The 13,341-nt window shown below is 44.7% G+C and overlaps 1 protein-coding gene and 1 non-coding gene across 2 annotated transcripts in view; both read left to right on the top strand.

Annotated features, from left to right (window-relative positions):
• Positions 1 to 13,341, top strand: part of LOC119397429 (multiple epidermal growth factor-like domains protein 8) — a 144,269-nt gene that overhangs the window by 15,204 nt on the left and 115,724 nt on the right. The window contains exons 4-7 of the mRNA XM_037664857.2: positions 1,737 to 2,925; positions 5,306 to 5,486; positions 6,698 to 6,785; positions 10,171 to 10,372. Coding sequence (XP_037520785.1) covers positions 1,737 to 2,925; positions 5,306 to 5,486; positions 6,698 to 6,785; positions 10,171 to 10,372 — 1,660 coding nt within the window. The remainder of the gene's footprint in view (positions 1 to 1,736; positions 2,926 to 5,305; positions 5,487 to 6,697; positions 6,786 to 10,170; positions 10,373 to 13,341) is intronic.
• On the top strand, positions 7,709 to 7,780 carry Trnar-ccu (transfer RNA arginine (anticodon CCU)). Its single transcript has one exon. It is a non-coding gene; the product is annotated as a tRNA-Arg (tRNA).

The following is a 13,341-nucleotide window of genomic DNA, read 5'->3' as shown; positions in this document are numbered from 1 at the left end:
CCTTGTTACAATTAAAAAAAAACGTTGTGCAGGTTGGTTTGGTCATGACAAATATGCTCATTTTTCTTAATTATATGTGATATATACTATTCGAATTCGATTCGAAATTACTCGACCAAGATCACTATTCGCTTTGAATTCATTTCGAACCTAAAATTTACTATTCGCACAAGCCTATTGGCGGCAGAGGACAGTGTATGTTAGATTTGGAACAACAGACACAGTTCACCATAGTGCAAACCAATAAAAGAGCATTTATTTGCACCTTTTAAACGGCAAGCCCGCCAGCCAAATTATACAAATCGTAGCATGACAGTGTATTTACATAGTGAGTCCGCTAGCCGAATTATACAACCAATAGCATGCCACTGTAACATAACCAATGTAACACGAAGCGGAATCGACTACGTTCGACTCATCATGGGAGGGAGTCCATGGGGACGATCCACGGAATCGTCCCCTACGGATCTTCTTATCGCACGTGTGAGAGTGGACCACCCACGACCAGCTGCAACGACCAAAAGAAAGAGGGCTATTCCCCATGGCCGCGCGTATCCTCACTGCCAGGCGGCACCACCGTGGGAACACACTGCCATCTCTCACGCAGTGGCAACTACACTGACATCAATTGGTCACTGTTCTGCGGTGAAGCCAACCCGCAGGACGCGTGTGCACCATGCAGTGGAAACAACTTATCAAGGGATGTAAGCATCCCCACAGATTATACAAATAGAAGCCACTCATCAGATCTTGTACAGAAGCATGCCATTTATTTGAACACTGGGGGATGTGCTTGAAGATTCAAGTTACCATTGCCCTTCTTGCTTTGTAGTATCATCAGCAGCCTTTAACATTGACTTAAAAGCCACTGATTAGGATTTTATGTGCTTAGCTTGCCTGTTCCCCAACTGTTAAAGGGGTCATGAACCACTTTTCCAAGTAATGATCTAATGGCCTCAGTATCGGAGTGTACTGCCTCCCGAATCGATTGCCGCAAAAATTTCTCGAATCCGTCAAGAATCGGCGGAGTTACGGGGGTTTGGCGCACGCTCCCAGCGCTTTCTCTCTTTTCTCGTGCCGGCGAGCGCACTGGAAGCTAGACAGGGAGGGATGGCATGGGGGAAAGAAGTTACGCCAGCGCGCGTCATGAAACGCGATCGCTCTCCCGCTGTGATTCGCTTGCGCGAGTGCGGCTACCGTGTACTGAGGAGTGCGGCGCCGGCAAGTGGCGGCACCCCGCGGCAAGAAGCGCATCTGATCCGAACGCCGCTCTCGATTTACGTCGGCTATCGGCCAATAAGCATGCTATGTCTCTTGCGACGTACAGCGGACAGACGCCCCGCCCACCGACGAGAGTGAGAACCGGCCTCTGTTTGAAAAGAGGGTGCCTGGGGAAACGGCAACTTCGCGCTCCGCTTGTGGCCATTACGCGGCGCGCACGACTGTAATATTGGGCAGAGCAGTTCATAGCCGTGTCAGCTTTCCGCAGGATGTGTTTTTTCAATCAGCCCAAGGGGTGCTTCATGACCCCTTTAAAAATGGCTCTGAAGCTTCTCAGACAGCCACAACAGACAATTCCATTCAGCAACTTTTTTTGCGGGCCTCTTTAGTGTGAGGCAGATACAGTTGCACAGAATTTCACCATCATTTATGTAATGCTTTGATGTTGTGCACAGTAGACATGATGCACATCTTTTACTTGTTTTTGATCTTGTTTTTTGGGTTCCTTTCTGCAGATGCTGATTCTTCTCTACAGTGACACAAACTATGTCCTCAAGGGTTTTGTGGCTGAGTACTCCATCACGCAGTGTCCATCCAACTGCAGTGGCCATGGCAGTTGTGGTCGTGACTCATGTGTATGTGACCTTGCATGGGCAGGCCCTGACTGTGGTACACCTGTCTGCCCTAGCTCCTGCCACGCTGAACAAGGCCAGGGCAACTGCAGCTTTCCTTGTGCCACAACAAGCTCGCCAGGATTAGCCGAGACTCCACACTGCTGCCGCTGCTCCCATGGTTTTGCTGGGATCTCTTGCAGCTTGCCTGAAAACCCAAATGACTCTGCTGCTGGTTGGCACCTTCTCTCGAGGGGCAGTGTCCCATTTGTTGCCCGTGCAGGACACGCGGGTGTCTATTTGCCTTTCACGGATCAGCTCTTTGTATTTGGGGGCCGGGCGTTTGGGCATGTGCTGGGGGACTTTCTCGTGTACAACTTCAACGAAAGCACGTGGCATGATCTGACTGTTGTGAAGCCGCGACCTGCAGCCCGCTGGGGCCACGCCATGGCTCCTTATGCCCACACCATTGCTCTTCATGGTGGTGAGCTTGCAAATGGGAGCCTTTCATCTGAGTTGTGGCTCTATAATGTTGCCAAAAGGGAGTGGACACTTGAGTTGCCTTCGCCTGCTGGTCACTACCCACCTGCTGTTGCACTGCACACGTTGACTCCTGGTGATGGCAATCACCTGTATGTCTTTGGTGGCAGGACATCTGGGGGTGTGTTCTCTGATGCACTTTATCGAGTGAATCCACGAAATGGTACCCAGTGGGAGCGGGTGAGTTATGTAGGTTCTGTGCCTCCTTCAGTTGGCCATGCTGCAGTGTTTCATACGGAGTCACGATCTCTGCTCGTGCACGGTGGTGTGGTGGTGGACTATGCACGCTTCAGCAAGCTGAGCTCGGCATTGTGGGCATTTCATGTGGATGCCAACCGATGGACACGCCTTGAACGAACCCCTCTTGGTGGTGAGGCACCTACAGAGCGGGCATTCCATGCAGCAGCCCTTGTAGGTGGCTACATGGTCCTCTTTGGGGGTTATATGCACAAGCATTCGTTTGTGGAAAAATGCTTCGACGATGGCATCTACTTGTACCACTTACGCTGCCACAAGTGGGTCTCATTCAAGCTCGTTGCAGGGGACCTGCTGGGTAAGTCTGTGAACTGTTTCCAAGTTGTCTGCTTATCTTTTTTGTTTCTTAATCTTTATTTTATGCTAATAAGCAAGTTAAAAGGAGTAGCCATCACCAGCAAATGGTAACAACTTCATTTCTATTTGTTTCAATAAAAAAAATGAAAAAAAATGCAGTAAACTTTACTTCACAAACTTTACTTATCAGTGAAACATACTAAATCGCTAACTCCTTGTTTGTCATTATTACAGCCTACACTGCTATAACCAGTGCAGTCTGGGGCTTTTGTAAGTGCAAGAAAACTGATTGGTCCTCATACACCATCGTATGGCAATGTGAGATCTAGCTTATGCTTTGATAAAAAGTTGTTTGCAGTACAGTAATGTTCCACAAAATCTAGTTGATGTTACCTAGGAAATCTAAAAACCAAAAAACAAATCCACAGCATATCCACGGGTGAACGATGAAGAGCTTGGGTGAAGCTCCTGAAGCAATCATGGTTACACCGTGAAATCTTCAGTGGTTTCGCCCAGCAGTAATCAAAGCGATAGCCCAGTACATCATCAAAGACGTGACAAACACTGTATATGTTTATACAAGAAATTTTATTAATCGTAAGTGGTAGCTAGACGTGGCTTCCGTTCCCCCTTCATTATAACGGCTTTATGGTCGGTGAAGTGATGGATCGGTGATGGGTCGTAGTGGGATGTTTGCAAAGACGAAGTAGTGGGCAGTTTGCAAAGGTGCCTTCCGTTGCCCCTTCATTATAACGGCTTTATGGTCGGTGAGGTAATGGATCGGTGATGGATCGTAGTGGGATGTTTGCAAAGATGAAGTAGTGGGCAGTTTGCAAAGGATCGGTGATGGGTCGTAGTGGGATGTTTGCAAAGACGTAGTGGGCAGTTTGCAAAGGTGGTTACGCCGGACTATGGAGATGTGACAAGGTTAGACTAAGAGGAGCTTCGCCCCTAAAACTTAAAGCAATAAACTGGCTATTGGATGAAGGTTCAATGGATCTGTCACTTGATTGAATACCCCTGTTGGCGGGCTCAAAGTTATGATGTGATTTTTGTGTTGACAGACTCGTTAAGTGTACTTTCTATACCACGTGGGCACTTCTTCATTCTGGGCTACATGTCCATATCAGCTTATGTGCCTTGGTTGCTGTTGGACTTTGAGCCTTTGAACTGGGAGCCACTGAAGCAGTGTTGCTTTGGGTATTAAAGAATATGAACTCAAACTGAAGAGAAAAGTAGCCATAAGTAGCCATAAGTAGCCAAGCATAGGTGTGCATAGGGTTCGCCATTAGTGGGAGCCAAGTTTCACCTCAGTGCCCCACTCCCCTCCATTGGTCAAGTCCAAGGAAAACAAACTTCACAATAGACACAAAAATAAAAATGAAGCGATGACATGCTTCTGACAGTGGCCTGCCTTTGACACTTATGGGGGTAAAGGTGACAAGTAAGCAGTTCTTGGAATGCAACATCAGGAACCTTCAGTCGCCATTATCGTAAAAAACCTGCATGGCCATAACCGTACACTTTAAACAATGTCTGGACAGGTCCAACTGAGTAAAAGTAGTGGCAGACTTGGAGACCCTTTAGATGAATTGTCCCCCCCCCCCCCTCCAATTCATGTAAGGTCTGTGTGGGAGCCTACGTAGCCAAGTTTATTTTTTTCACCCTGCATGGGACATGGAATGTCCTAGTCGGGCAACTGGTTTGTCATACAGGATTTCGTTACGTGCTAGGAAAGCAAATCAAATTGATATGACGAGAGGGTAGTTCAAGGCAGGATAAGTAATGTCACATGGCATATAAACATTCGCATGTCACACTGAGGCAGGATATACAACTCCCACCGTTATGCTCACCTCCACTCACAGGCAGAATGCAAAATGACAGAGTCAGGTTCCATCTTTTGGACTGAGTGGAATGGGCCACATTTAAGTACTGCTGCATGATAATTGCCATGCTGCACTAAAGAATGCAACATTACTGTTCCTCTTTATCTTTCTTGTCTCTAATGGCTCTCCAATTCCTGCTGTTATGCAAACTTTTCATTACATTCCCCTTGCTTCCAGATGCTCAATTTTTGCTACCAAGGAAGTTGCAGTGTAGAGAGCAGAATTGTTTCTTTTAACAGCCACAGATAATAGTTGCTTTTTGCATACAGAGACACGCAAGTTGACATGGACATGAACATATTTATAGAAGACTATAATGACTACCCTCTCTCTACTAATTAAAAGAAGAAAAAGAAGCAGTAGATGGTCCAAATTATTCCTTCCTTGTGCAGTTTTTTTGTTCTTTCCATGCAAGCTTAAAGCAATAAGAGCTTGTGTTACTAGTGCTGTAAGCTCCTACACAGTCGTTGTTTTCATTTTACAATATTTAAGGTCATGGCCACAGTGATCGGTGTCCTGGTGTGTACTCTCATGTGATGGCTCTTCGTCGTGGTCACACTCTCCTGGTATTGGGAGGCTACAGAGGTGTCATGTCCTCTGACCTCTGGGCTTTTCTGCTGCCAACAACCATCACACATGCTTACTCAGATTCAGCCTCCGGAGCCTGCATTCGGTTAGTGATTACTTTTTATTTTTCAAGGCTTCACGGTCTGTTGTTATGTTGCTATTACCTTTCATGCCTTGTATTGTGTGTGATAACACATGGAAGGCTATTCTGCTTTTTGCAGTTCTGCCCTGTAGAAGAAAATGGGCATTTATTTTAGATTCTCTTTTTCTTGCACATGATAGATAGATTTTTCTGGAACGTTTGAACAGGTTCCAGAAAAATCTACACGTGATCTCTGCCTCATTAACTGTTCAAAGCGCAATCTGCGTACATGTCAGGTCACAGAAGAGTACACTGTGTGGGTCAAAAATCATGGGCATGCACTGCAGTGGTCAGGAGCTCTATAATTAGTATAAACTTCTGGTTAGTGACATGCTTACTTTGTATAAGCTAGGACCACAGCGTTACATACACTGTATACACCCCGAAGGACTTCATGGCTTGCTTGCGACGCATGATTGACCAGATAAAGTACCAGTGCCGTTCGCCTGTTTGTTCATTGCCGGCAGCGCCTGTCTATCGGTAGAATGACGCTACTTCAAGACAGAAAATGTCTTATCTCTTGTTGCTAGAGCAAACAGTGTTTCATGAAATGCCACCTTTCCCTCTTTGTCAGTGACATAATTTTAAGACATGGCTCAGTCATTTCGGATTCCCAGCGAAGCGGTGGTTTCTATTGCAACGATCTACCCACTGTATGATTTTGCCACTGACACATGGGTCTCACAAACTAGACATGCATCAGTGCTTCATGCTACAACAGTTAGCACAATGCTTTGCACCTGATAATTCCGCCTGTTTTTTTTTTTTGTACAACTCACTGTTGCCTTCTTTCCTTTCTTGTGAATGACTCGCGAAAGATAGCCATAAAGTTAATAAGAAAAGATTTATGAAATCACCACCTTGAAATAATTTGTTATATTGTTTACATATATAGTAGAATAATTTATTGTTACCTGTTATGTCAAAAACTAAATTAGTTACTGCTTCCATATATGCTGACTTATCGATTGGTTTTGTTTTCTAAAATTTTTTGCCTTTTCGAGGATGAAGATGCAGTCACTAACCAAGTCAAGGTGAAAAAACAGAGACGTCTGTGTTTTCACCTTGACTTGGTCAGTGACCGTATCTTCATTCTCACCATGTTACCTGACCAGACAAACTTTTGTCGAACTCTTGACAGCTTTTTGCTTTTTCATTTTTCACCTTTATTGCAGCCATAGATTTGAGACGGCCTGCCAGGCCAACCCTGCTTGTGCTTGGTGTGGCGGCTCTGGTGTCTGTCTGGACCGAAGAAAAGTCAAGGTATGCTTTCTAGTGAAACCCACAAACTTCGCAACATATATTGAGCCTCATAGTTTGGAAGTTTGGGTTTAGGGAAGAACTTAGTTCCTGATCCTTAAATAGTTACTATGGCTAAGATGCATTTTTGGAAAATGAAATTCATGTGATCGGATACATTTGGATAGAATGTTGCAGAAAGAGCAGAATGCTACAAGTAAAAGCTAAGTTCACATTCTCCGCTAGAGACATTGTTTACCAGATGAAATGCCATACGTGCCATCTTTTATATTTTATTATAAACTGCCTGATTTTTTTAGTTTATTTACAACTGTCATGTCGGATACCAGTAGTTTTGCAATGCTGTTTTCCGCATCTAGTTTTGGGCAATATCGATTTCAAAGAAGTGCATGTACAGTCGTTGATCAATGTTTTATAGCCTAGTTTTTGGAACCCATCGATTATACAAACCAACCCACACAGCAGTGACACCGATTCATGTAGTCATGTAAAGCAGCAATGCAGAATTCATTATTAATGAGAACTAACAGACAATAACGCCAAGGAAAGTATAGGGGGTGTTATCTGTAGTATTTAGAATATAAATGTGAAGAAAGTAAAGTGGACGAAAAGATAACTTGCCGCCGGCAGGGACCGAACCTGCGACCTTCGAATAACGCGTCCAATGCTCTACCACTGAGCTACGGCGGCGGTCATCCTCCCGTCCACTTTATGGGGTATATATGTGCATTTAAACCTTGGAGTGTTAGTCAGCGCCATTCGCAGCCATGGCGGCGAGTGTGGAACACTCTTTTTCTGCCTTTCTCACGCCAGAAAGGCAGAAAAAGAGTGTTCCACACTCGCCGCCATGGCTGCGAATGGCGCTGACTAACACTTCAAGGTTTAAATGCACATGTATACCCCATAAAGTGGACGGGAGGATGACCGCCGCCGTAGCTCAGAGGTAGAGCATCGGACGCCTTATTCGAAGGTCGCAGGTTCGGTCCCTGCCGGCGGCAAGTTATCTTTTCGTCCACTTTACTTTCTTCACATTTATATTCTAAATACTACAGATAACACCCCCTATACTTTCCTTGGCGTTATTGTCTGTTAGTTCTAATTAATATTGTGTCTAACAAAGAAAACGAGCCCTTAAGAGTCATCTTCTTTCCTTAAAGGGACACTAAAGGCAAATAACAATTTATGTCAGAGTGAAAGCTCAATGTATGACAACTTCTAAAACAGCAATATTATCAACAGCAGTGCCCTACTTACCGAGAAATTAAGCTAAATGTATCACATGATGAGCGCCACGAGTGGGACATTTTCGAAGTGATCCCGATGACGTATGGAAGTCGGCCTACAATAAATCACTAGTAATCAAACTAGCAGCAGTAAAAAAAGAACATTCCGAGCATCAAAAGACGTAATAAAATGCTGTTTGTTCGTTTCCGCTTGATTCATGGAAAACAAAACCTCCGTGGCGTTGCCATGGAAAACGGCGCGCGTGGTTCAAAGGTTCCGTTTTCGCCGAACTGCGCCTCGCCCGTCTCAGTGGTAGTTTCGGGATCGCGTACTGCCGTGCATGTTTTGTGCGCTCGTGACAGTCGCTCTGACAGAAAGTTCGACAAAATTCCGCATGCGTGTGATATTGCCGGATGCCCGAATGGTGCACAACGCCAGTACTGCAGCAAGGAAACCGGTGTGTCTTTTCACTGGGTGCCGCGGAATGAACCCTTACGCTCGAAGTGACTTAGTGGCATGCCATTGCGCCAGTGCGCTAAACAGTCAAAACCTCTGCGTGTGTGCTCGCTGCACTTTCGTACTGAGGATTACGAGACCAACCGCAACTTGGTGAAGGCTTTGAATGTGCCCCTATCCGAGCAAGTCTTTGCCGCAGCGCCGTTGTTGCTACTGTGGGTCCCGCTATATACTTCCGCTCGGCTGCTACTAGTGTCGGCGGCCGCGCAGTAAAAGCGGGCAACGTTGGGCACGGCAGCAGTGACGTATGAAAGTCGTATTTTCAGGCGGGAGATTTGAAGCGCGCTAACGCGATGCGGACCACTAAAAACGTGATTTTATTTCAAAATAAGCACTTCCTTGGCACAAAAGCAGCACTACGAGGTTTCTGGACCGCTATTTCAACAATCAACGTCGACTTAATATTTGCCTTTAGTGTCCCTTTAATGCAGAATTCATGTAAAGCAGCAATTCATTTTTTTGCTGGCTGACTGCAGCATAAGTATTTCATAAATGGACTTCATGAATGCATAGACATTTTTGTGTATCTTTATTGCAGGCCAGTATTGTGTTTAGAGCAGGAGGCCTTTTCATAGCATCCACATAAAATGATGCCTGTAACTGGTCAAAATATATTGTTGGGTCTAGTTGTTCCACTATAGCCACAAATGGCGCCAGAGGTCATAAGTGACAGGAAAGGGAGATGGAGACAAACATGAGTCCACAAATCTTTAATCAGCAGTAAACAGCCATATTGGTTGATCGTCTTCCTTCCAGAGGAAAATTATTTTGCAATGTTTACTTTCAAGGATTCTTTATTTATGGTTCGTTCCTTGTGCATGGTCATTATTTGCACATAGAATTCTAGCAGTAGGTATACATGTGGAGAACAAAGTGCAGCCTGTTATTGGAGTTACCTAAGGTTTGCAGTGCTTAGAGGGTGGCTTCCCCCCACCCCTGCTTTTATAACCGACATCTCTGTGTTACTAGCAGTCGACTTTCCTCTCAAGCCCCTAGTAGTATGCCTTTTGATTGCCAACTATAACCACGTTGAGATGGATTTCAGCATGCTATATCCTGGGGAATGTGGCATTTGTTTTGTAGAGAACTAAGGACTGGTCATAATAAATGTTGTGATTAATTATTTACTGTGTTGGAACAAGGAAAGGTTCAATTCTGCGATTATTGGACTGGCACCTACTCATAGAAGCTAGGAGGTTGGAAACAAAATGTGTAAATATATATTTATTTCCTTAGCATTCTCTTTAGTGTTTAAGAGTTCTTGAGGGGGGGCATGCTGGCACAGCAAGGGAACGAAGGCTCGTCCACTTCCTTTCCCAGGATGTTCCAATACAGTAATTGGCTAAGGGACCTCCTTTTGTATTTCATATTCGTTAAAACTGAAGTCATTATATCAAGCTACAAAAAATAAATAAAAATAACTTAAGCGAATAAAAATACCGTACACAAAACTGCTTGTGTCTCCAAACCAATTTTGGGAATGTCGTGTACACACCAGTGAAAGCATGGCCAAAATTTGATACTGTGAGTCAGATGTGCATGTACAAAGATTGAGCGCCGTTCATTTACTGCTGTCACATACATGTCTCCTGTACTATATGCCAGTGCACTACAGGATTGGGATGTCTCTTTGCATTGGCCGGTGCAGGATTGTCGATCTGGTAACTTTCGGCCGGGTAGCTGCCCTGGCTTATGTGCTGCCCTGGGTGATTGTCAGAGCTGTATGATCTGGGGTGGTCATACCAGTATGCCTGTGGGAAGCAATGATCTCCGGGGTTTCTCTGCCAAGGCTTCTTTCCCACAAGCCTGTGGGTGGTGTGTTCAAGCATCAGCCTGCCATCCTCTTCATGGTAAGAGCTACCTTTTCAGAAGATTTTTCTACAGCTTTCTGACTATTAGTGTGTCGAGTGCAGGTTACCTCAAGTTTTTTTCTTCTTAACCTTTTGGTTGACACAATGAGGGAACAAATGTTATCGTGCTAAAAACATTTTTCGTGAAGTATTGATCACTTCTTGTTTCTAAGAAAGCCAATCCGAAAGTCTAGAAGTGATTTATTGTGAAGAAAAAAGTGGGACCCATATTTCCCACTGTCCACTTGGGTCACTTTCAAGTGGGACTCATATGTCTCGCTGCCCACTTGAGACAGTTTGCATTTTCTTGTGAAAGGGTGGAAGCAATTTGCACATAGCAGAACGTTATACACAATGCACATGTACTTCGTGCGGACTTCTTTTTTGCTAGTTGAGCACCAGCGGCACCGCCATTGCGTTCCAGTAAAGTTCAGGTTGTGAGTGTTTCCGGAGAACCGATGCTCATTCGGAACACCGGTCATGGTGTCATCACTATCGTTAGAGTTCTGCGGCAAGCTCCAGAATAGCTCAAGTGCTTCCTCAGCAGTGAGATGCCTCTTCCTATCTTTAGGAAAGAAAATTGGGGCAGCTACGCACTGGTGGAGCTAAGACTAAGGAAGCAGCGGAGCTAGTGGCATTGCCCTCCTCCTTTCCTTTCCCTCCTCACCCTCACTTCCCTTTCCCACCCCTTGCTGTACTATATTTTAAAGGGCTATACCATGCTTTACCCTCTCACTTCCTTCTCATCCTCACTTTCTTTTCGCATCCCTTGCTATGCTATACTATATACGGCTATGCTTGCTCTCTCTCTCTTTTTTTCCATCTCTTTTTGTGTCTGTTTCTTTCTATCTCTTTCTCTCTCTATTTCTTTCTCTGTCTTTTTTTTTCTCTCTTTTCTTTCTTTCTATCTCTTTTTTTCTCTCTCTATAATCGTTTTCTCGCCCGTCAGAGTTAATGCATCCCACGTGGAACAAATCGACAAACGTGTTCTGGGAGTGAAGCAGTAGAAGAGAACGAAGGGAGCGCGTGCCGGTTCATGATGCTGATAGTTTTCTGGTGTCGCCACATGGCATAGCGAAAAGCTGAACAGCTCCGCTGTAAGGTGATACAATCAGTACAGACCGAACATACTTCCAAGCTAAATTGCAGAAAAAAAGCTAGAGAGGATTCCTAAGCATATTCTTATGAGATAGCAACATGAAAGTGTTTCTTTTCGCTAGGTTGATGAAGCACTGGCGGGGTGGTGTTTCACAGTTTTCTAATCAAGAATGAGGCAATGTAGAGGCCGAATTCGATTTATGTACGTGATTTGGTGCAACCAAAGTGTTGCCGACAACACTTTACATGTGATAGGCAAAGATGCCATTTCCTCAGCCTCCCCTCCTCTTTCAACATCTGTGGAAGCCCAACTGATGTGGTGGACAAGGGTCTGCTCCCTTGAAGTCCGGAGTTCCAAATCTGCATCGTAGACGTTGATATATAAGAACATCTGAAATTTCAGATGATAAAAAGCTTCGGCTTCCAATTATTCGGACCTCCTGCCCAAATTTCAGGTCTAAAACAGCATTAATTGAGCCCCCCCCTCTGCCACATCTTTCATCTCCATGCTGGAACCAGTGTTTCCTTGAGTTAGTACATTTTCGACCGTAGCAAAGCTTGACAGGCAGCTTTGCCGCAATACCGGGGTGTGGTGAGGTGAAGCATATTGAAAATCTAGGGACTACTTCCAATCGGACGTTGACTGTCTCTTGGCAAAGTTCGACCGTAACGGAGCTTGAAAGGCAGCTTTGCCGCAATACCGGGGTGCGGTGAGGTGAAGCATATTGAAAATCTAGGGACCACTTCCAATCGGACGTTGTGCCTTGGCAGAGTTCGACTGTAACGGTCATGAAAGGCAGCTTTGCCGCACTACGAGAGTGTAATGAGGTGAAGCATATTGAAAATTTGAAGGGGTCACTTTCAATCGGATGTTGACTGTATTTGTTTTTGGGAAGTTCGAATAGTAAAATTCCAGTGCGAATCGAATCGAATAGCAAACACTATTCGAAAAATATTCAAAATTTCGAGTATTCGCACACCCTTAATTAAATCATACTCTAACGCAAAAAACTACTCTGCTATTCTCGTTGTCGGGGAGTTTACAGCCATGACCGCCAGGGCCATGCCCAGTGCAAGCCGTGCAATGGCTGCAGCCGCCGAGTTTGTACGTAAAGTTTATTTTAAGGGCTGCTTATAGATTTAACACAGTATTACTTAAGAAACATTGCCTGAAATAACAAATATCTGTTGTGCAACTTAAGTATACCCATCGCCATTACAATAATTTCCAAAGTGCACTTCCCTTTCTCGTGTAGCAGCGCGCCGCCAAACTGCCATTCTGGGGGCGTAAGTGCACTCGCTCAAAATGACACTAAATTTGCCACTGTGACCGGGGTATAACATGGAGCACATGAAGCATACTGCTTTTCGTAAAACACGTACAGTTTATCCATGCTTAAGCATCACAAACAAACTGCTGAAAGTTTTGCTAAGTGGTTACCATAGTGCAAGAAAGACAATATTTATTCACCCGACACCTTTGTCTTGGTCTAAATTAAGCCACGAAAACACACAAAAACTGAAATGCGGACACAAAAAAATAAAGTGTTCCTTGACTTGTTGCATGTTTCCACCTAGTGGAAATGTCATGAAACTGTGTAGATAATGTTGTAGTATGCTCAGTAGATAGAGCTAGTGGCTTGGATGTGGTAGCGCTACCTCTTTTCAGGAGCTACAGTGCTGAAAACTAGGAATAAAAAGTGGGACATGTACCTATGTCCCACTTTCCAACAAAGGGTTAAGCAAAGCTTTATTTGTGGAATATGAAGGCTTAAGGTGCTGTCAGGAATGTTGGTGGTTGGTCTGTTGAGAGGACTACCTAAAAAAAAAAAAGTGAAAAGTGTTCCATTGAAATAGAAATACATATATTT

This window comes from Rhipicephalus sanguineus, chromosome 1, assembly GCF_013339695.2.
Source record: "Rhipicephalus sanguineus isolate Rsan-2018 chromosome 1, BIME_Rsan_1.4, whole genome shotgun sequence".
Classification (NCBI taxonomy): domain Eukaryota; kingdom Metazoa; phylum Arthropoda; class Arachnida; order Ixodida; family Ixodidae; genus Rhipicephalus; species Rhipicephalus sanguineus.
This window is presented reverse-complemented; position numbering and strand designations above follow the sequence as displayed.